The sequence below is a fragment of the Nylanderia fulva genome, unplaced genomic scaffold (assembly GCF_048542155.1).
Source record: "Nylanderia fulva isolate GAGA-0341 unplaced genomic scaffold, ASM4854215v1 Scaffold21, whole genome shotgun sequence".
Lineage (NCBI taxonomy): Eukaryota > Metazoa > Arthropoda > Insecta > Hymenoptera > Formicidae > Nylanderia > Nylanderia fulva.
In genome coordinates this window covers 2,673,590-2,698,070 of record NW_028190275.1, presented here as the reverse complement: position 1 = coordinate 2,698,070, position 24,481 = coordinate 2,673,590, and the positions used below count along the sequence as shown (strand labels likewise).

Here is a 24,481-nt window from a genome sequence, read left to right as displayed (position 1 = left end):
CGGATGAAAACGCGATAATATTGTAAGACGAATTGTGATCACTCAGTTGAATTTCGCGAGGCGATTCTCCGCGAGAGAACCGGGTCACGTTTTGCCACGTTCGTGTGTCGAAAGAATTCCGTATTCGATCTGACTCGCAAAGTACACTTAATGCGTCCGATCGAACGAGCTGCATTCCATCGCGCCAGCTCGAACGGTGCATGAACGCGGTATGAACCCGCCTAAAGATGACTCGCCCCCTCTCGTTCAAGATCGACCGGTATCAACGAATTCAACGGAGCGCTTCTCGCGGCCGTTGAACGTTGAAAATTATGATCGCGGAGCTGGAAGTCGTGAATTACGTCACTTTGCGCATTTATTAGAAGAGAGTAGAGATAGGCACACATTGCATTTTCTAGATATCGGGTCGCTTGAGAGAATCGATATTGAAAAGAGTTGCATAGTTATTGTTATTCATTCGATACGAGAGAGAGAGAGAGAGAGAGAGAGAGAGAGAGAGAGAGAGAGATTGCATCACAGAGAGGAAGAAGGATAGATATTTCAGTTGGTCGGGAGAGTCGGGTCAGCTGCGATTTGAAAGGATCTACTATGCGCCTACATAGGCATATCGAGATCCGAGAGACGACATTCCGTTGCCGGCAACCCGGAAGCGATCCTCGTGCAGCGACGTCGATATAATTAGTTACGATATGCCTCATACTTAAAATGCGTAGAGATCGATCCGCAAAGCCGACGAGCGACAGGATTAACTTGCACGTCGAAAAAAAAAACGCTAATCGTTCGATCGGAGATAATGTATAAATAAATGTACGGTTACATCTTCCTGCAACGCATCTCGCTCGTTTTGTGTAACGCCCGTTCTTTGTGTAAAATATTTCCATATGGTTTTTTTACGGCTACGAATCGATTATTGCGAAACCGCGATTTATACGATCAAATCCTTAGGTGAAATTATATATACTCGAATGTAATGAATAATTAAACAATTAAAAATCTTTTCGTTATTCTATTTCCTGTTTGTTATAAAAAGATTTCTTTCAAATCAAAACTATTGATCCTACAATCGCGACTCAATTATTGATTCGATTAATAAATTTGAGAGGCTCGAGGCGCTAAAACACAAATCATTTCCTGTACATTGAGATATTTATATAAATAGGTTTAAAATAATTTTTTTTGTATACAATATAATCATTCACGCGAAAGTGTTGATCAATTAGACATGTAATCCGACTTCAAATGTAACAGTTAAATAGTTTTATTCTAAACAAAATTAAACAATCATATATAGTAGGCCAACTAAACGAGCAAATAAATAAGATGTAAAAATTTTTTTATTAATAGTTAAATCATTAAATTAACATTCCGTTACAGAATCGATATAAATTGTAAACGTTTCGACTGCACTACAGTCTTTATCAATACATAAAAATTAAATATTAAAATATAAAGTTAGATGTTAAAAATACAAAGTTAGTTAAATATTAAAATATAAAATTGAAACGATTCTTCGCTGTTGACCAATAGATATGTAAGGCGATTGGTCTGAGATGCCAAGTTATGCGACATTTGAGCATGCTACGGATATAATACGCGAATTAAATCAATGTCAGAAAATATTAAAAAATCTTTCAACTTACATTATCGTTTTAACAAGTCCTTTTCCCCGATATTTCAAGTGTGTGTTGCGAAGTCTGAATACCAAATGTCAAAATAGAGAGCGTGATGTATTTATTTATTACCAATGTTTTTTCTAAATTATGATTCAGCAAATTTTTTAAGTATGTCAAAATAACTACTGTCTAACAATTCGGTGTCTGTATTTAAATTAATTCCATTTTTCTGTTCTTTAATGTGGATCATTTCAGATATTAGTCTTTTTTGGTAATTCTTTTCATGATCCATAATTTTAATATTGTCCCAGTCAAATGTATGTTGTTCGTTTAGAATGTGTTCCGTGATAACCGAATGTCTAGCAGAGTCTAATTTAATATTATTTTTATGTTCTTTAAGTCTCGTTCCTAGCTGTCTTTTTGTCTGTCCGACATATGTGGCGTCACAATCGTTGCATTTCAATTTGTAAATAACGTTAGAATTCGTGGGGCAATTATTTTTGTCCTTTTGAACTCTTATGAAGTCATTTAATTTTTTAATGCAACGATATCCTACCACTACGTCAGGTCTTCTTATTGCTGAAGCAACTTTCTCAGATATTGATTCTATATATGGTATGACAAAATATTTAATGTTAGTATTAGTATTATTAGTATCTGTTATATTGTTATTATTAGGCTTGTTAAATTTCTTAGTTGAGAGATTTTTTAATCTGCGTTTTATTTCTGTGAAAATTAGATCAAGAGGATAACCGTTGGATAGCAAAATGTTAATAGCTTTCTCTATATTTTTTTTGTGAAATTGCGGATGTGATAGTAATAAAGCTCTATCTACCAAGTTATAAATTGTTCCTATTTTATGACAAGTCGGATGATTTGAAAAAAATGAAAGTAATCTACCTGAGAATGTCTTTTTGTGATACCAATCTAAATAAATTTTGTTATCTATTACTTTGATCATTATGTCTAAAAAGCTTATACAACGATTATCCTCCTTTTCCAATGTAAATTGTAGTCTATCGTTATAATTGTTGAATTCGTTCAAAACATATGTAATATTGTCAGCGGAAGTGCATAAAATAATGTCGTCTACATAACGGAAATAGAAAGTCATTTCGCAATTTAAATTACTAATTACCAATGTTTCCAAGTCCTGCATGACTATATCGGCAATGATCGGAGAAAGTGGGGAACCCATGGGAGTCCCATAAATTTGTTTGTAAGTTATGTTATTAAAAGTGAAAAATGTAGAAGTTAATATAAATTTTATCATACCTATGAATTCATTTTTGGGAATCTTTGTGTGTGACTCTATAAAATGCCATCTATTGTTGATGCCGTTTAATGCAAGATCTACGGAAACATTAGTAAATAATGAAACAACGTCCAATGAAGCTATTATGTCGGTATCTTGTATTGTTTTCCCTGATAGAATGTTGCATATATCAAAACTGTTATTTACAAAACTGTCCGCTCTAGGAAGGCTATCTTTTAAAATTTTATGAAAGAAAGAAGCAATATTATATAGAGAAGTATTTATTGAGGAAACTATTAATCTAAAAGGAATATTTTCCTTGTGGATCTTGGGGAGCCCATAAGCTTTAGGAAGAAGAGAGTCGCTTGAAAATAAATAATAATATTCTTTTTTGTTGATGAAGTCTTTTTTCAACCATTTTTTTAAACAAATATTGAGGTCTTTTTCTATTTTTGTTGTTGGATTGTTTTTAACTATGGTATACGTAGAATCGTCTTCTAGGAGACTCTCAACTTTTTTTATATAAAATTCTTTTTCTAGTGCGACATATGTGACGCCACATATGTCGGACAGACAAAAAGACAGCTAGGAACGAGACTTAAAGAACATAAAAATAATATTAAATTAGACTCTGCTAGACATTCGGTTATCACGGAACACATTCTAAACGAACAACATACATTTGACTGGGACAATATTAAAATTATGGATCATGAAAAGAATTACCAAAAAAGACTAATATCTGAAATGATCCACATTAAAGAACAGAAAAATGGAATTAATTTAAATACAGACACCGAATTGTTAGACAGTAGTTATTTTGACATACTTAAAAAATTTGCTGAATCATAATTTAGAAAAAACATTGGTAATAAATAAATACATCACGCTCTCTATTTTGACATTTGGTATTCAGACTTCGCAACACACACTTGAAATATCGGGGAAAAGGACTTGTTAAAACGATAATGTAAGTTGAAAGATTTTTTAATATTTTCTGACATTGATTTAATTCGCGTATTATATCCGTAGCATGCTCAAATGTCGCATAACTTGGCATCTCAGACCAATCGCCTTGCATATCTATTGGTCAACAGCGAAGAATCGTTTCAATTTTATATTTTAATATTTAACTAACTTTGTATTTTTAACATCTAACTTTATATTTTAATATTTAATTTTTATGTATTGATAAAGACTGTAGTGCAGTCGAAACGTTTACAATTTATATCGATTCTGTAACGGAATGTTAATTTAATGATTTAACTATTAATAAAAAAATTTTTACATCTTATTTATTTGCTCGTTTAGTTGGCCTACTATATATGATTGTTTAATTTTGTTTAATTTATACGAGCCTTTCATTAATTAGTTTTATTCTAGTTTGAAAAACCTGAAAATATCGTCTGAAAAGAAATAGAATATTTTTTCCTTTGTCATTGAACTATGTGTCAACTATATCAGTGAACAATTTTAAATCACCAGTCTCGTACGACAATGAATAGGCCTTGACATGCGTAAATCCAATATTATCGTCACGTTCGGAATATCGGTCCATCACGCACAACATGCATGCAAATGTTTCTCAGCTAGCGGTAATCCCTTACATGTCATGTGTTTACAAATAATGGAAAAACTGCGAATACTAAGTGTCCGTAGAGTGGATTGAAGACCCTTTCGACATCATCCACGAGACTCATTTAATCTCTCTCGGTAAAGAGAGTGGGACTTCCGCTTTTCGCTTCACCGAGACCACTTAATGAAAACTGCAGCTTATAATTACATTATCGCGTTGCGTCACGTGCAACGTATCTACATGTCATAATATATAATTCATATCGTTACGTAATAATGAAGACTCTACGACGAGATACAGGTCGAAGCTCTTTGATAGCTCGCGCATTTAAAAAAAATGTACATCCTATTTATTTTCGTTAAAATGTCACGTAACCGCGGCCTATCAAATTTCATTCGATGAATCGCGTCTGATAACGCCAAGTCACATTTCCGTGACTCGGAATGCACCTTGTACGGAATGCGCTCGTACGGCGAATAAGAAATAGCCGAGCGTACGGCGGCGAGCTTTCATATAAAAGTGCACACACTTCAACCGGCTCCGCCTTTACGGCACACCGAAACACACGTCGTCGACTCGAGGAAATTTGAGCCTTCAAAAGCCAGCTAACTTTTTTTTAGCGGCCACCCGAGTCCCGTACCTTATGGCTTTATGGCATGGACAGTGATGCCCAAACAAAGGTCTTTTATTATATATACATCTATATATATATATGTATTATGCAATACAGGACAGTGCGAGAAACGTGGTATGCACAACTTGAAAAGAAAGTAATTTCCCGTGCAAAAAATAAATTGATTATTTATTTTATATACCTGTATGTATGTATATGTCTTTTTAAAGTTTGAATGGCCTTCGATAATTTAATAAATATTCGTGTAACAGATAAAAGAGAGAGAAAGCTGTACTTTCAGAAATTATCAAATTATTATATATGATTATATCGAAGAATAAAATATTATAATTTACAGAATGAAATTGATGCATACATATACATATTCATGATTTATGTTAAACCGCCTACGCGCAATTTGTAGGATGTCATAAGAAAAATTATTTCTAGCTTTTTCTTCCGCACTCTCTACACTTTGTAAACCGTTCAGAATGCAAATTTATGAAAGACGTGACAAGATAAAACGACTTACTAAACTGGAAAAGCAATCAACGCGCGAAAGAGTGACACATACACTTGGCTATAGATGAATACAGGAATCTCTCGATATATAGAGACATAATATCGAAATCTATCTTTCAACAATTTGACTCGTATTGTGTGTGTACATATTGCGCGACTCCCCGTGGATCGCGAAACGATTTATCAAATTCGATCTTTTCGGTTTCGAAATGTATCGCGCAACAATGAAAAGTTGTTCTTTTGTTCGGCGGAAATCATATGCGGCAAGCGTGTATCTTAAATCGATTCGATATGGCTCTAATCCATGTTAGAAATCCAATGGACAGATTGTCGCTAATCGTTATACATTGTTATGCAATGCAGAATAGATCGAGAAATACGGTACAACCGAAAAGGAGAGAATTTCTCGTGTCGAAATTAGAACAAGAAAATATTTTCGTACAGAGTACGTTTTCGAGAAAAGTGACTTTAAAAATTTGGAAAAGTTACTAACATATTTACACTTTTTCTTCAAGTTGAATAATTTAATAAATATTCGTACCGCAGAGAAAAGACCTGCATTTTCAAAAATTATTAAATAGATTAATTAGATATTTATAAATATAAATAATAAAAAAACGTAGCATTATTGTTGATATTTCGACAGTTGTTTCATATGTATTACTTAAGCTAAATATAAAATCGTTAATAAATAATGTTGAATCGTTACGCAAAAGCGAATTACACGTTGACATTTAACTAGATGGACTTTAAAGTATGAAAGCGTCCGCGAGATGAGGTGAAATTTCGACGAAAAGGTGACGGCGGTCTAAAAAAGCAACAGACGCAGCGGACAGTCCAGCGTACGATCCGCTACGCCAGCTGCTGTATCAATTAGCGGCTTTGAAATGTCGGGCTTTTCGCAATCTTGGCGAATTTATCGGATCAATTTACACACGCGTGCGCGCATTTTACGATGCTATCGCGAGTTATCTCGAAGGTAACCTATCGGAAGTAAAGGCACCGGTCTCCCCTTGAAGTGAGAGACCGATAAAGGAAGAGCGTCTCTCTCGCTCGGGTGGAAAGGGATGCCTGGCCTGACGTCTCGAACAGAAGAAGGCGTTCGCCAGTCAGTCTCTCGGCGACTCTCGAGGCGAAGCGTCTTCGCGCGAGCTCTCTTCGTGGAAATGGTTTGCCTACGCTCGGATCGAGTGCCCTTCGCGAATCTGGATATCTAACGCGCATCATTCGTGTGTATATCTTCCCTCGCGATATCTTCTTACGAAGCTCTCGAGTATTTCAGGACTTTCGATCGGCATTGTGATTCCAAAATATACATGTATATCATATTCTTGATTAGCGTAATTGGCTCGGATTGTTCGAAGCGAGAATCAAGTGATTGAAAAATTCCTGTTTGTACGAAAGCATATTCTTCGTGCTCGGTGTAGCGTAGATCCATCGTTTCATGGTTCGCCGAAAAAGAACCGTTTACAACGAGTGCATCATCGTTTTTGAGCGCGAACACGTGCTCCCGTTACGGAACTTGTTCAGAGTGCGGGGATAAACCATCTGCGAGACTCAAGAATTATATGTATAGTCTCGTATAGAGACTCGACTCGACCATTTGCGAGAGGAAAATATTTGTATCTCGAAACGGTAAGATATATTTACGAGCACACTCTCTTCTTGTTAATCTTGATTTATATCTCGCTATTAATACGTTTTGTGCCGGACTGAATTTTAATGACTTTCCATTCACGCGTGAATTATAACGAGACTAATAGTTTTGTTTATGTGTTATATAAATCAGCAAAACTATTAGCATACTTTATGTACTATGTTTAGAATGTTAAAATGAAGAAAACATTTTAATGATCAGAATGTATAAATATATGTATATACTTTATACAAAGCAAAGCAAAAATTAAGTGCATAAAAGGAATGTGTAAAGCTGTAATTTCCATAAAATGAAAAGAAGAATTGTCTGATAATCATGATAATTATTCTATAGAAATACGTATTTGTTTTGTATATCTTTCGTATGCTTTTTTCCTATTTTTGTGTATATATATTTATTTTCTATATATTTTACATTCAATGAAAAAATATTAACATATATATAATTCTCCAATTATATATTATCACAACAATCATAATCAGATTGACTAATGAACAACAATGAACAAATAAATAACAATCTTGATTTATGAAATTTGAGAAAAAGTGTAAGAAACAGATACTCTACGTCACACATCAGATATATTGTATTTAATTGCATTATAGTTAAACACAATTAGGCACACATATAATTTGACGTTGAATATTACATTTTTAATAATGGAAAGAGATGATTCTGTAAACGCGTGAATGGAAAGTTTAGCATTCGGACCGACACAGGAAACGTATTAATATTTGTATGGAATTTACTAAACTGCCTTGCAATGCGTTGCTATTCTACAAACAATATTTAGTTTGGGCTACATGAAATATAAATCGACGCCGGGGAAATTCCGCTAAGGACTAAACAAGGGAATCGCTCTAATGCCGGAGAAAGACCAATTTTGCGGTGTTAATCGTTAGCTAGAGTTGATTCGCGAAGCACCTCGATTTCAAACATCCATACTCGTTCGGATAACTCGCGAGATAACAATTGCTCTTGCTATAAAAAAAGAGAAAAAATTCAACGAAGCACGATTGCGCGGTTAATCTCGGCGGCAAATTAGATTCTCTTAAATGGGCTAAATATGTCGTTTCCATGCGGATTTCAAAACCGAATTTTAAATTGCGGTTTACTGCAATCAAATGGCGGTTGACGGCGTATTTCGTGATTAAAACGCAATCGCTTCTTCGGATTAATAACATAGTCGCGTGTAATAACATAGCCGCTATTTAAAGGGTACGAATACTCTGTTATTGTACTGAATTTGTTATGATCTCTGAAAGAAGAATGCATGTTGATCAAACAAGTACAAAGTAAGGTATTCAGATTGTGAAACATTTTTCCAAGATTCTTAATTGTATAAAGCTTTGTTAAACTTTCTTCATCTTCCATAATGCGATGTAAAGATTTATCTTGATAAATCGATGCATCGATTACAACAAGTTTAAAGAATGCTATTTAATGCAAGACATCAAAATCCTGGTAGCGCACATTTGTAGTTTTAGACAAAAAAAATCTTTTCCAGAATAACATATGTTTCACGATTCAAAGAATGAAAAAAAAATCTTTACGTAAACTTCCCTTATTATAATTGTCTCGATAATTGCTCTGAATGTTTGAAAAACGTTGCACAAAGGCGAAAGCTAGTTTTTCATTTTGAAACTTCATAAACATCGTGGAATATTTGTACACAGCTGTATCCAATTGGAGAGATAAAATAGAATGAAGTTTATATCCGGCGTCGCGAGCCTCAAACAGACTTACTTTCGCTCGTTACCGCCTACAGAAAAATGCAACAGCTGTTATGCATACGCCGTGATATTTTCTGAACTCAAGGGTAAAGCGCGCTAAGGGCTTCGTAAGAGGCAGCTGCTAGGCGTCGCGGATGAACTACACCTGCCTGAAAGTATTTGTCGATGCCATTCGTTTCATTTTTTTTTCTTTCAGAGATCACGTTTAGCCTCAGTCGTTCTCAAATATATAAATACGTGGAACGTGCCTATAAGAAAGTCTCGAAACTTGTTCCAAGCTGGAACGATTTTTCATCTCGAATCAATCTGTCTTGAATTCTTTGAGAAATCTATACAAACTATTTCACAAGCCTGGGCAATTCGAGTCAGAGAGATTTTTAGAAAGACACGTGTTCTTTTTTATCAGAATTCGAATGAAAAATTCATACCTCTGTTTGAGGAATTTTTTCAGCGTTATTATTCTAAAAAAAATGTTAAACATTGTCCTCACATACATATTTTTACTGCAACTATTTCCTAAAGACAGCATTACAGAGTTCTGTTCAATATCTTCAGTATATTTTTGACAGGAAAAGTAATCAATCGAGACATACGTTTAGAGATCGAGTGCTAATTTTAGATAACCCAATAATTTCTCGGGAACTCTCGATTATCAATCACTTAAGGCAAACGTTTTCCTTTCGATATCGCACGCTCTCGAGCGATAGTCGAGGCAAGTGCGCGCGTACATATACATATAGTAGGTACATACATGCGTACGTCATTCGCGGCGGAAAAGAGATAAAGGAGGCCCCCGGCTCTCTCGCGCTCATCACAGAAAGCACAATTAGCTCATTCATCGTCCGCGTCTCTAGTGTCAGCGTACGCGAACGTGTGCACGGCCGACAATCGTGCACGAGAGAAAGAGAGAGAGTTGGTTTATCGGTGCAGGCGCCAAGTAGTCAGTCACTGTGACTCGCAAGATACATTCTGTTAGGCATACCACGCTGCGCGGCGTTCAAGGAGTTTATTATTACACTAACAGCGTGCCTTGTACGTCGCGTGCATCGAAGTACACGTGTAGAGGTATTCGCGATGGCGGAAGATCATCGCTATTCGCGCTAGAAGAGAGAGAAAGAGAGGGCCTCTGTGTGCGCACACGTCTGTTCTTCTCGTAGAGATACATCGTTTACGGTTTCTATACTTAGCTAAAAAAAGAAAAGATAAATACATCCCTGCAACGCGAAGATGTGTTATTTAAATAATACTCTTTGTACTGTAACTTTGTCCCTTTTTCCGAAAATGTGCGCTGTCAGAGACGGGCGGCGCACTTCTCTCGAATAACGAAGCTCGATTTTATTTGTTCATCTCAATAAGTTTCTCGCCGGTTATTTTTACCTCGAGATCATTTTTCTCGGAGTCTATAAAAAGGGCGGGTAGCCCGCGGCATTGCGCGGCCGCGAAAACCGGCCCTCGACGCGAAAGCAAATTCCAGCGCTCCGATCCAAGCGCGAGAGGTTGTTGGATCGCGCAGCCGCGGGGCTAAATACCCAAATGTATGCAACGCTTAATTCACTACTAGGTCGAGGTCGTTACTTGATCGAAAAAAATCGATGCACTCCCTTCGATTGCGTATAATATATTCGTTTTATAGCGCCCTAGATATAGGAGCGAGAGGCGATGTCAGAAATAGAATACCGCTCTAAGGTATCCCTACTCTTCAAACGAATGCTTGTGATGTGAAAATATTTTCTGAGAATGTTTCTCAATTTGTAATGGTCTCTTTAGAAAATGAAAAATATATTTCTTTCAAAAAATCAATCGGTTGAGTAATAAAGGAATAATCTCTTCGACGGCAGATTGCCCCCAGGTCTGTGAAAAATCACACAAGTTATTTAAAAGCGTTTGATAAGCGTGTTGGCAAAGCACACGTCCTTTTTGCCATGTGCACAACGCGTCCTCTCTCACCTCACCAACACATCGCGGACGCGAGAGTGGATACGCCTATTACCGCTCGCGAGATTAGAGCAATTTATAGTATCGTCTGAGAATACCGGCCCACGCAAGTAGCAACCGCACTTCCGGCCGAGCATATGTTACAGCGATTTCGTTTGGTTATTCTTATTGCGATTCCGTATCGCACTAACTAAAACCGTGCATTGCGCTTAGAAAGCTGAAAGACATACATAATTCTCGGATCGATTATTTCGACGAATAAAATCTTGAAAAAATTTAATCTCTCTGAAAAAAATATATAATTCTCTGATAATGGAATATATTACTCAGGATAATGTTCGTAAAATTTGTGACTTTTTTTTGTTTTGCGAATTTTGTTTCCCCGTAATCTCACCCACGCTATCATCGACACGCCAGGTATGTTAAGCATCGATGCTTTATTTTTCCGATACACGATGACGCGACCGGCCCGTTTCTTTCTCTCGCCTCTCCTCTCTTCGTTCGCCACAATGCCGTTTTCAGTGGCAGGCCTCAATTTGCCGTAATTATTATGTTTATCTTCCTCATTCACTTAAGTCCGCGCACCGATCCGGGTCCTCCATGTTCATTGTTTCGTGCGGCAGCCAAACCGAAAGGCCAATATTATCAGGCACTCGTCTGTCGTCTCCTCTTTCTCTCTTGATTTACACTACAGTCGATTTTTTTCGTTTATTTAATGAAATAAAATTTCCTAGCCGCTACACAATATATCATTTATTATCTTATCGGAACAAATTTTATATCTTATTGTTAGATACCAGAGATAGAGAGAGAGATGAAAAATAAAGAAGAAATGCTCGTCTGCATTTTATCATTTAAATCATTTTTAATCATTAGTTCGAAAGCTGACTAAATATTCTTATAATATTGTTTTATTAAATCAATTTAAACGACACACGCGACAGGACCGATGACGTTCGTGATTTTCTTTGCGACAGTAAAAGAAGGAGAGATCGAAAATGGAATCTCTATACGTGCGAAATCCGCTATAATCGCGTTCGCGTCATATGTGCGTGGCCACGCGCCAATCATTACATCCTGAAAAGGGTGGGTCTACCGTCGATCAACCGCTATGTCAAATCCAATTTGCGTGATCCTTTCCCTCGGAAACGACACGAAATCCTCGTCACGCCCGGCAATTTGCGGCGCGCCGACTGCACTTTCGACGAGCGTGAGAAGCGAGTGTCGGAATGTTGCACCTACGAAGAAAATAACACACGACTCTCATAGAGAGAAAGAGAGAGAGAGAGAGAGAGAGAGAAAGGGAGGAGAACGCGCGCGCTTCTCGATCATCGAGCTAGACGCGCGTTAAACCGTTTCGTCAAATTCATCTCGGATGTATAAAGTTATAAGTTTTTCCGGCAAATCTAGAAAGATATCCTCATTCTCTCTCGGTCTGCCAAGATCGCCCGCCAGGATGCGATGCTCGTGCAACGTCCGGCTTCCTTACGTAGCCACGCGCCGATCATTATATACGCTCGCGAGCAGGCGATAACTATCCCGACCGATACAGTTTGTCAGTCAAACGCAATTTGCGTGATCCGCCTTTCCCGGCGCGGAACCGCGGAATCTGGCTGGTTCAGGTCCGATTCGCATGCGATAATGAAAGTAGCGAGACTCTTTTCTCTAATAGATTAAATAGGACCGCGAACATTAAACTTGGAATAACGCTCCAAGAGAGAGAAAAGATCTCATCTTCCGCTTAATAACATCTCTCAATTGTACCTTCCGAGACGGAAGTTTTGATTGTAGACAATGCATCTTTCTCCGAGTCGAAGAAAAAAAAATAAAAACTTTTCTCGACGACGGGACCCTTCGACTACCGCGATGTTGGCGTCGTCCTCCGAGACTCGGGAAGCAGAAGGAGTTAGCGTGAACGGATTGTTTCTGCGCCCGAGAGAGCGAAGGCCTTTAGGAAAGTGTAAAGAGCGTCTAAAGCGGGAAAGGAAGAAAGAGAGAGAGAGAAAGAGGGAGTGACAAAGTAACTCCGCCAAGCCGGATGGGATGCGAGAGAAAGAGCGAGAGATAAACGCGGGATGAAGGAAGAGGGTTGGTGAACAGAAGAAAGATGAAAGATGGTGGAGAGAAGAGGAGGATGGTTCAAGGAGGAAGAAGAAGAAGAAGACGAAGAAGTAGAAGAAGAAGAAGAAGTTAAGACGGTCCAGCGCAGGCAGCATCACCACCGCAGCCGGAGGTGATGACCTGCTCAAGGCCACCCGCTCCCAACCTCTCGGACCGAAGAGGAGAACCACTCGTCTGATTTTTCGTTGCTCCCTTTTCTCTCCTTCGACTCCTTGTTGCAGCTCTTGGGCTCTCTCTATTGTTTCTTCTGCTTCTCTCTCGGTCAGTTTCCGTGCATCTGCCTTTCTTAGGCTCGCTGAACCTTGCGCAAGTCCTCTATTCTTCTTCTCCTTTTCTGTTTATCTCTGAATTTGTTAATTCGCAAAATGACCGATCAAAAATATATTACAAGATACATAAGATGTATAGTCGGAGGATCTTTTTAATTTTGAAAGCAAAGCTCTTGAAGCAAATTTCTCGCGACAATGTGTCGTTTTTATGACGATGGAAATTCATCTACAGATGTCGAGGAAGAAGATTCAGACGCCCGAGAGAAAAAACGGAGAAAAAACGAATCAACCACGATGCAAGAGAAGTCGTAAAACAATAAATTGTAAGATCGCGCGCGACTAATCCTTTTGCAGTCGCGATGTAGTGTTCATCGACCAAGAATGTCGGTGCATCGCCAACGCAATGTGATAAAAAAAAATCATCAAGAGAGGGTTCTTTCCTTTGTTTCACGTCTCTCGAATCAATTCGATCAAACGTTTTTCGCGACCGCAATCATCCGGATGCGTAAGATTATAGATTTCAGATGATTTCGACGAGGGTTTTATATTGTACACAGAGAGAATTTACCTGAAAATTATGGTAATCGTGGGACAATACAGTATTGGAAAAATTTTATAAATAAATTCTATTATGTGCATAGTCAAATTAATCGAACATATTTAATATCTTATTATGGTAGATATTTTTTATTGTAAATATTAATCACACAGAGAAACTCTTATGATAACTCTTAGGGTAAATTCTCTCCATATGTACAAGACTCGTCTGCAAAATTAAAAGTGTCATTTTCGGGGTAAAAAATCTTGAAATCACGGAAAGAGTGAACTATGTGCTCGACAGCGTGTCGTACTTGAAAAGAGATATTTTGTGGTGACTTTGCGCGCGCGCTCCTCGATGGTGTATCTGACGTTTAATAAGCGCGGGTCAACTGGAGTCAACGGTGCAGCTGTGTCGACCGACGGCGAACTATTACCTCGATTCATTATCAGTGGCCTCTTTGTGCACGTCTCTTGTTTCGCGGGACTCCCCTTTTTCCCTGTCCCTCCCTCCATCATGCCGGCGTTAACTTTTTTCAATTGAAATGTCACCCGTAGCGCAGCTCCCGTCGGCTGCTATAATTGCAAAAAACGAAAACACGTTTATAGCATGCAATCGCCTATATAAATCGCGTGCGATTCAATTACGTACGAATTTATTATATGCATATTCTCGATCTCATCTCTTTCTTTCCTTTACTTATGTAACACGCAGGTTCTGGATAAAAATTGTTTTAATTAAACGAGGGTGATTTCTCTAATTATCAGAATTATGGTCAATAAAAAGAATTGTCTACAATCATTTTGTTGTATTTCAAGATTGATACGATAGACACCGTGTATATAATAAATAAAGGCATATATATATATATATGCATATTTGTTACAGCGCGAGATGACGAAGCGGACCGTGTGAGCGAGATCGTTGCAGAGTATCCAGAGGAGGAGAGCGGCAAGAAATCGAACAAAAGTAAGAAAAAAGGAGATTATTCACTAGATCGATACGAAATATATCTATATAATGAGATGACGAAACGCGCATTTTGCAAGCGCAGATCTATAGGTACTAGATCGCGTGATTTTTCCGCGCGATCGGCGAACAATCAAACCCGGGATCGACAAAAACGTCGTCTAATATCGGCATTATTACTTTCCCGATCGCGATCTTATCTCGCGCGGAGATATTAAGGTATGACTCGACGGATTTCGACAATAGTAGTGTATTTGCGTTCATGTGCGGCGGACCGTGGACGACTATGGGTTCATTGTGAGGTAAACGATAATTCCGGGGTCGTGTCGAAGGTCCTCGTTCGCGAAAAATGAATCGAAAATGTCAGCGCGGTGGTCAGAGAACGATCCTTTAGGCTATAACAATAGAGCGTTTAAGAGCTCCGCCGCGTCGATACCTTTCGCGGTTTTACACCGATCACGTCCCGTCCTTCGGTACTCAGTGAAAGTCCGCAGGAATTCGCCCTCACTCGAACTTCACATTGAGATTCCCGTGACGTGTCACGAACTCGCTCGAGACACCCGTAACGAACACCTCGCCGCGATTGTTGCTGCCTCGTAAAACGGCGACGCCGAGTTCGGTCGTGTCGTCGTCCTTCGGATTTTTTTTTTCATCGGCGACAGGGAGAAGGAAACGTATATATCCGAGTCGAATAATCGACGAGGTCGTTAAAATACCGATTAATTAGGAGTAGAACGTTACGGTGAGATGGAGAGATGCGAATCTTAATCTTTATTTCACATATACAGAGAGAATTTTCTCTTATAGAATTTATCCTGAAACTCATGGTAATCATGGGACAATATTGGAAGAATTTTATGAGTTTCTCTGATTAAATATTTAACCACAATAAGATAGAAAATATGTTTGATTAATTTTACTATGTACATAATATTTTTTATTGTAGTAAATATTAATCAGATAGCCACACTTAAATCAAAATTTTTCCAATACCATATTGTTCCTCACAATTACCACGATTTTCAGGATAGATTCTAAGAGAAAATTTTCTCCGTGCACTTCTTCCAGTATGAATTTAAGAACGTTTATGAGCCACGTTTTGACAGAGAGAGATTCATGAAGATAATTAATAATGCCTTCTTCTCTTTCGTCTTTTCCGCTTTTCTCCGCGAACACTTATTGATCATTTTCCGTGTTTCTCATATATATTAAAAAAAAATTTAATTGGATATAAGATTCTCGCTCGATTCGCTGCTCGTTTTACAGCTGTCCGCTCCCACGAAGGCGCAAGGTGAGCGTCATCGGCCTCTCGAAGCACGTATGCATCGGGCCGCTGCATTTAATACCGATGTTTCCGCATTCTGGAATCTTATTTCTGAACGAGGAATATTCGCGCTGTCTAGCCGGTGCGTGGCAAAAATGTGCTGCCGACTGCTCGTGAGTGTCAGATGCTCTCGCGAAACCGCCGCTCGTACCAAGGATTTTACGGTCCGCGGCGACTCGACATTGCAAGCACTAACATAAAGTCCTCGAGACTCACTCGTTCGCGAGGAAAATCGCGAGAGCTCCGATTCTCCGTCGTAAGTGGATTTTAATCGCGATTGCGATGCAGATTTTATTTCCGCGATCCAACATTTTATTTTTGCCCGCGAAACGTTTGTCCTATAACGACATCGTTATTTTTTTATTTTGTATCCTAGGGACTGAATGTGATAGAAAGATAACATTCTCTCTCTTCGAAATTTCAAATTTGTATACTTTGGATAGAAGAGTCATATAAGCGCATACATGTTTAATCCTTTTGTCAATGAATGGGTACCCAAGGCAACTTTAAATGTTACAAAAGTGTCGGAATCTTTCTCAACAAAATACGAAGGATTTTCGGAAACCTGAAATATAATGAGAAATAATGTTCGATGTCCAGCAACTGCTATAAAAAATCGCAATGCAATGTCGAAAACGCAGTTGGTACCCGGGTATACTCAACCGAGAAAATTTCGGTACATTCACTTTTCAGCAATGTGGGGATTGATGTACATTCGAGACGTTAAATGGACCTTTCGTGGACGATACTTCTCTTCCGCGCGAGAATGTCAGAAGCTAAACGTGATAAATGAATGCTGTGCCCTCGTGTCGGCACGATGTAACGCGAGCCGCGTCGTCATTTTAGGACCTTTCAAGCGTCCACCAGCGCAACACGTCGTCCACGACGTAACGTGAAAAAAAAAAGAAAGAGATGATGTAACGCGTGAATCAGACACGTGAGATGACCGAACAGGTGAGCCGAACGAACTGTTGGCTTTCGCAAGAGATGAGGGATCGACGATCCCTTTTATCGGAGTTTAGCGACACGGCCGTTCGGCACGGATTATCTAATATTTTGCACGGTCGTTATTACATCAAAACCGCTGTTTCTCTCCGAATTTCTCGGATAACTTCGCGAATCACGTGCAGGTCGTTGAACCGGTGAAGAAAAACCGTGAATCGCGAAAAACGGGAACAAAGTGCATATCGTGAAACTGCTCTTAATAAGATTAGCTTTTCGCGAGATAACGGTTTGCGAGACGACGAGTTACGTGACGAAATGTAAGTGGAAGCTGGGTATATACGAGAGGTGTGTCTTGTCCTCCCGTAGGTCGAGATAAACGTATTAAATTGCGGCGCGCTTTATATCCGACTTGATTCCCACGAAAGGGAGGATCGTTTCTCAGAAACAGGAGAGCGAAACGTCTGCAAAACGTTTTGTAAAATATTGCACAGTGTATAACATTATACGAGCCTCTGTAAAATATTCTACGCGTATCTAACACATGTCTCTCCGGAGAATACGTGGCATGAAGGACTCGTCGCGCTTCATTCGGTCCCTGAAAATCGATCATCCACGCTATAACGCACGGACTTATATTGCTGAAACGCGACGATATATCCGCGTCGCGGACATATTTAATGACGCGAGTTGTCGCACGGGATGATGACGAGGCGAAAAGAGCGAGACCGCTATATTAGGAAGGATAAAAATAACAATTAATAAATGGCGTTCCTTTTTTTGTTTCTTTTTTTTTTTTTTTTTCATTAGACTCCCTTCACCTTCGGCGTACATTGAGCGCGCGATTCGGATCTCAATCAAGGATAAAACGTGGCTTTTAGGCGACGGCATTGATTTTGTGCCTCCTTTCTTTCCCAAAACTGCGTTCCAACAAAGGAAGCCGTCCATCGCGTTCATTGCGACAGACGCAATCTCGCATTCAAAAACCATATGCATAATGACGCAATTTATGGCTGCAATTTGTGGAGTAATCATTATTATTATGCAGGTGCATAGCGCACCGAGAGCGTGTATAATGAGAATTACTTTAATTATGATATAAAATATCGTGATTGTGTGTGTAGGCATCCTTGAATGTCGTTCAGCGATTCATACTGCTTTTCAAGTACTGCGTAGCAGTACTTGAAAAAGAAGTATCTAAAAATATGCAAAATTGATTTATAAAATAATAAATTTTTTTTCAGCATTTGAAGCTTGCGTTTATTAAAAAAACATAACAGTACTCTATTCATTTCTCAATATCTCTTTGATCATTCATAATTAACACAAGTTTTTTATTCCCGTTAATCTGATATCAACGTGACTCGATATAAATTCTTCCGTCCCGATAAATCGATGAATCACATATTACATATATCATCATCACCCACGGAATTACGAAGCGACGTAACTCAGCAGCTTGACAAAATCGTGGGTTCGTCTCATAAAGCCGATTACATCGCGTAGCGGTACATCCAATTCGACATAGAGATCTTCCGGTCCTACGACTCCTTCTCGACGTGAGAGCAAATGATTTTCGTTTCGTTGACACATTCCGCGAGATTAATCGGCTCACGCAGCTTTGTGACCTAAACGACATTCATTTATATGCGCATAGAGATCTGACGCGTTTCTGGAGAAAACGGTCATCATGTAATAACTAATTCATATGACGTAGCGTTTTTATTTTTTTATAGCTACCTCATCTCGATCGATTAGAAATAAATATCGTCGTGTCAGAGAGAGAAAATATAATGACGAGCGACACGCGAACTTTATGAACGCTAAGAAAGATATTAAGAGCGGAGATGTGAAAAACGAAGGGGGATGCATGCGGATTTTTCTTTCACGGTATAACACCCGCGAAAGAACTGCAATTCTCAAAGAGAGCTAAAAGCGCAGACCGCGATGGCGAACGCGAGTTCCCTATCCCTTCTCTCTTTCTCTGTCTCTCGTATCGCGAAAGCGCTAACCTCGCGGAAGCTGGCCTCGACGCGAGCAAAGCAATGTCGCCCAGTCTTACGACAGCCTTCTTGTCGGTACGTACTTGTTGCTGCCCGTTGTTTCCATCCTCTCATCCCGAGGAGACACATCAGCGTTCTTTCGAGAACCGGTCAAGCGCGCAAAACACGCGATAACCTCCGGACCGCGTGAAAGTTCGCCATAACTGCGGCTTGAGTTATGTACCTTTCGATGATTAAAATTAATCGCCTACCCGGCTTAACGCTCGCGCAAAGTGGTTGTATACGACGGGACAACCTCTTCTCCGGTGAATTCCCCGTGGAAGTTGTATATACTCGCGCCATATATAATCAGGTATATTATATCTTGTTATAAGAAGTCTGTTTTCGGACCTATAACATTGTTAATTTGGTGCACCAGAGAATGGAGAACGCGTTATCAATTCTTTATACATTTATTTTCTGATTTTTCGAATAATTCAATTAAATTAAAAAGTATGCAGAAAAATTAAAATATCTAAAAAATGTAAAGGAACTCAATTTATATATATCCTTCATTAACTGATTAAATGATGATATAATTATAACTTCATCGCACATGTTCTCGTAATCAAATATTTGCTAAACACAGATGGAAATATGGAACGACATTCATGACACTTGCGATCGTTTTCTACTTCATCATATTGCGACAGCGAGAAGAAACAATTTAATCTCATTTTAATCAAGAAAATTATTAATCTCTTAATTTTTATCAGCGAATTCAATATTATTCTACTCATTCATTTCATCATCTTTATTGAACTCGCGCTATTTACCCGAATACTTGTATAATTGAATATTGCGTGCTGATTGCCGTAACTGGCGTTTTCAATTAAGAATGCAAATTTCTAATTATATGCATCGCGGATGGATTGCACATCCGTGAAGTACGCACGTATACATGTGCGTGCAAAATTCACGTATTCATGCACACGTCGACGCGCGGTGTCCCTGATACCGGTACAAATATGGTGCGATCGTCTGGACACGCGCACGTACGTACATACATACATACATGTATACATATGTGCATCGGAAACCGTCGGACAGCGCGAAAGTTGCATCTGTTGCACGTATCGGTGATTAGTTACGTTGTGCTGCGCTATGTCAGGAATGTTAATCAGCAGAAGTTAGCGCGCGGCGCGCTTTATTAACTGTGAATTCAAGTTAGTCGGAGAGTTTCGCGGTATACCTGACGAGCGACACAGCATTATACGTCGATTCGCGAGACTTCCAAAGAAAAGAATGTCAAAAGAAGAATCCCTCTAACATGATGAAAATTCAAAGTTTTACGCGACTTAAATATTTACGCCGTTAAAAATACCCCTACTTAGAATAGATAGCGTATATGCAAATATTTTATCAGTATAGGCGCTCGTTAAAATATATAGAAGTATTCTTGGAATCGCTTGAATCTCTACATAAAATAAATGTAAAAATACGACGTAATATTCAAAATAAATCTTAATTAAAGGAAAGACGAGTTCAAGAAGAGATTATTTTTTTAAATCGTACTTTACGAATAATAATATAAAACTTCAAAGGATTCCAAGTTTTAAGATCGAAAATAAGACTCTTAAGATATTTGCCGAATTCTCCTTGATATAAGAACGTGAAAGGTCGCGAAATTTTGCGGCCGCGCTTTGTCAGACCAGAGGAGTATGAAAAATCGAAGAGATGATGTCATTTTTTTTGAACGATAACACACTCATCGCGATGTGTAATGTGTCGATATGCGCGCGATGAATCACTCGAGCGGTTTGCACGTTCGCTATTTAATAGTGTAAATATTTTTTCGTCGATGCATTTCCTTCCCGAGAGAATTCTTACGGCATGGTATAAGCGTACGTATTAAAATAGAGGAAAGAAATAGTTTAGAAAATTCTCGTGCGCAATGAGATATTTTTATATTGGTATATCTTACAGAGGAAATAAAAAAATAATTTCCATAAAAGGAAAGAAAAGCATATGCAATTGCAAAGTTGTAAAAAGAACACGAAACACTTTCGGATTTTTTTTTTTTTGCGACAGTTTACGCGATCTATTTGATTGAGCAATAATAGTGTTGTTCAAATCCCATGTTTCACTTTAAATTCATTACCTTATCAGAGACCGAAACAGACACAAACGATATCTTGTCAAATGTGTAACGGGAACAGCAATCATAAAATGTCTTATCTTTCATTCTCATCTTTAGAGAGAAATATATCTCTTATCTTATTTTATATTTATTTTGTAATAAATTTTTTTTTATTCACATTTTTTATCATTCAAATGATAAATATTAAAATATTTTTATTATTACTGTACAGTCTTTAAAGGCTTAAATTTTTATCTGCAACATGCATATTTGAAAATTGCAGACACGGTAAATGGTAAGATGGAGAACTGCGGAGGCGGCCAACGCCTGCCCCCGGACGGGGACGAATTTCCAGCAGCATATCAAGAATTTAGCAACAGTCAGCCACCGTACAGATACATCGCCGCGACAAGGACGACGGCGACGATAGCCACAAATGGAGGATTGTGCAACGAGAATGAGACGTTTCGTGCCGGCGAGGCATTTAAGATGCTCGCGAACGACAGCAATGTTGTCGGTTCGAGGAGCATTATTCTGCCCTGATAACAAGATGACGTTGACGAATCCGGAAAACGTGACGCAAGACATAAGCAAAGCTGCTTCGACGACAGAGCATATCCGACAGGATATAGAAACCAAGACTACTTCGACTAATGATAACAATGCCTGTCAGGATAAAACGAAGGATTGCGAGGTTTCTAATGAAGAGACAAAAGCATTCTTTCACACTTCGGAAGATACCGCGAAGAGAAACGCTTCTGTCGTCGCGGGAAGCTCTCTTTATTCTTGCCAAACGACCAACTCAACGATTAGCGAGAAGAAGACGGAGATCGCCGGATATTATCACAAGGACGCGATGACGATCGAGGAGATGCCAAGCCACGTGGAAAAGGACACGCCCGTCGATACCCCTCCGCCTCTACCGTTGACAGGTACTCATTTAGCTTTGAATTAAACCTCTACTTGTCCTCCTTTATTTTTTCTTCGACAAGCAACGCTGACACATAATCAAGTTATTAGATTCGACGTAATATATTTCGACAAAATTGATTTTTCTTTCGAAATTAATCTGAAACATGATGGCACATTTATCGTTATTTTTTTTTATGTACACAGAGAGAATTTGTTTTTAGAATTTACCCTGAAAATTATGATATTGGAAGAATTTTATAAGAGTTTCTCTGATTAATAATTTTACACACAATAAAAAATATCTACCACAATTAGATATAAAATATGTTCAATTAATTTTACTATGTACATAGTAGAATTTACCGTGAATAAATTTTAAGAAGATTAGAGAAAATTCTCTCCGTGTACTTTTATACTTTTTGTAAATATAATGTATTACTTAGGTCCACCTAAGATGGAGCAAATGGCATTGCATGCCAAAAACGTTTCTACGATGGAGTCGCCGCATAGAAAGTTTTCTCTGAACGGCGATCTCTGGAGGCAGGATGACAAGTCCGAGCGATCCGTCCGAGACAAAATCGCCATGTTTTCGTCGCAAAGCAACCTCGACGCGCCCTTGTTCCCCAATGTCATGTCAGCCGCGGTAATCACGAGTAACGGCAAACGTTTATCCAAGTACAAGTCCTCTGAAGATGTTTGTTGCGACGACAAGAGCAACGGACAGAAGGATCGGTCGACTTTCCTCGTTGACAGAACACAGAGCTCTTTCGATCTCACCGATTCGGCCAGAGCATCGTCATCAGGGCAAGATTCCACGAAGAAATATGGTCAGAGAACTAGTTTGCCTGCTCAGCCTACTCTATTAAGTCCTGCTACGCAAACTACGCGCGTTCCAAAGACGCTGCCAATCGTTCCGCCGAAAGTTACATCACTGTCCAGTACGTTATCGCCTTCGTACGATAAGCAGATTTTTTCAAATACAACGACGAAGAACTATTGTGCCGAAAGTAGCGATTTGTCGAACGCCGCGTACCCAAGTGTCAGTAAAACTGTCGGTTCTTATAACAATGCTAACAATTCGATGAAGACGAGCACGCCTTTATTGACGCGAGCTACCAGTTTCTCAGGCTCGACCTTCTTTGTGCAAGATCGAAATTCTCTTACAGCCGATTCGACTGGTAATTCGCAAATTTCGAGAACAACTTCCCTGGCATCTACGTTTAGACGACCCGGAGAAGACGTGAGAAGAAACAGCTTGAATCAGCTGATCGAACAGAGGCGGAAATCGATATCGAAACTACGCGGTCTGGTTATACCAGAGAAAGACACCGTGTCGATAGATCAACCTATCGTCGATCTACCGGAAATTAAATCACGCGATTCGATATTACATCAGGTAAGATTTGAAGTTATTAAAATACAATATAATTTTAAATATTTGAGATATTTTATAAATTATTTTTCAATTTTTTTACAAGTTTAATTCTTGTATTTTGCGATATGATTCTCGAAATTAATAATTAATTTGAAAAATCCATTTTTGCAAATTATATTCAAAATTTTTTTATTTTTTGCATAAACATTTTTATTTAAAAAAATTTTTAGTAAAAATTGAAAATGCTGAAATGACGTATCGTATTTTTTTCAGATACCAAAGGCAAACATTCAAGACAAGTGGGGATCTCAAAGTTCCTTGACCAGCAACGCCAGCACGACGAGTCAGCCCTTGAAAGCGACAGCATCCTTTAAAATGCCGGCGCCACAGATACACTCTAAGTATTCCCCGGCTTTCAAGAGAAAATCTCTCACGGTATACGGTACATCTGTGACGAATTCTTCCGCGATAAACGGCAATAGTCCAATCAAAAGTTCCCCGTCAAACGCGTCCACGTTTTCGGAGCCACCGAAAAGTCTGGAGAGCATCTGCAGCCCGACGAGAAGTGATTATAGTTTCGAATTCGCTTCGACAACCAGCTCACCGGATGGTTCGCGTAACAGGCCAAGGACGGTTCAGAGGAAGGCTCGCTTGGACTACGACGATTCCGACAACGATTCGGCCGTGAGCAGCTCTCAAAGTAGTATATCTCGGGGCTTTAGTCCGCCGATGTCTCCGGCACCATCGGAGAGATCCACTATCTCCTCGGAGAGATCTTACATCTCCACAGAACTGAATTATCAACGTCGACTTTTGATCGCGGAGAATTTGAACAGAACTTCGGTGTCGCGAGATATCAGAGATTCAATCGGTGAATCGGATAAAGACCAATTCGGCTCCAGAATAGGTCTTCTCGGGGAACGAACGTGTCTGAACGAGAGATCGTCATCCAGTAGCAGCAGCTCGAATCCGCGATCGCCTCAACCGAACGAACTTTTTTCGAGG

General features: G+C 38.9%; 1 protein-coding gene across 1 annotated transcript in view; it reads left to right on the top strand.

Annotated features, from left to right (window-relative positions):
• The window catches only part of bbg (PDZ domain-containing protein big bang), a 39,872-nt gene that overhangs the window by 9,141 nt on the left and 6,250 nt on the right, over window positions 1-24,481 (top strand). The window contains 5 exon segments of the mRNA XM_029311821.2: window positions 14,721-14,801; window positions 21,473-21,726; window positions 21,728-22,121; window positions 22,545-23,497; window positions 23,750-24,481. Coding sequence (XP_029167654.2) covers window positions 14,721-14,801; window positions 21,473-21,726; window positions 21,728-22,121; window positions 22,545-23,497; window positions 23,750-24,481 — 2,414 coding nt within the window.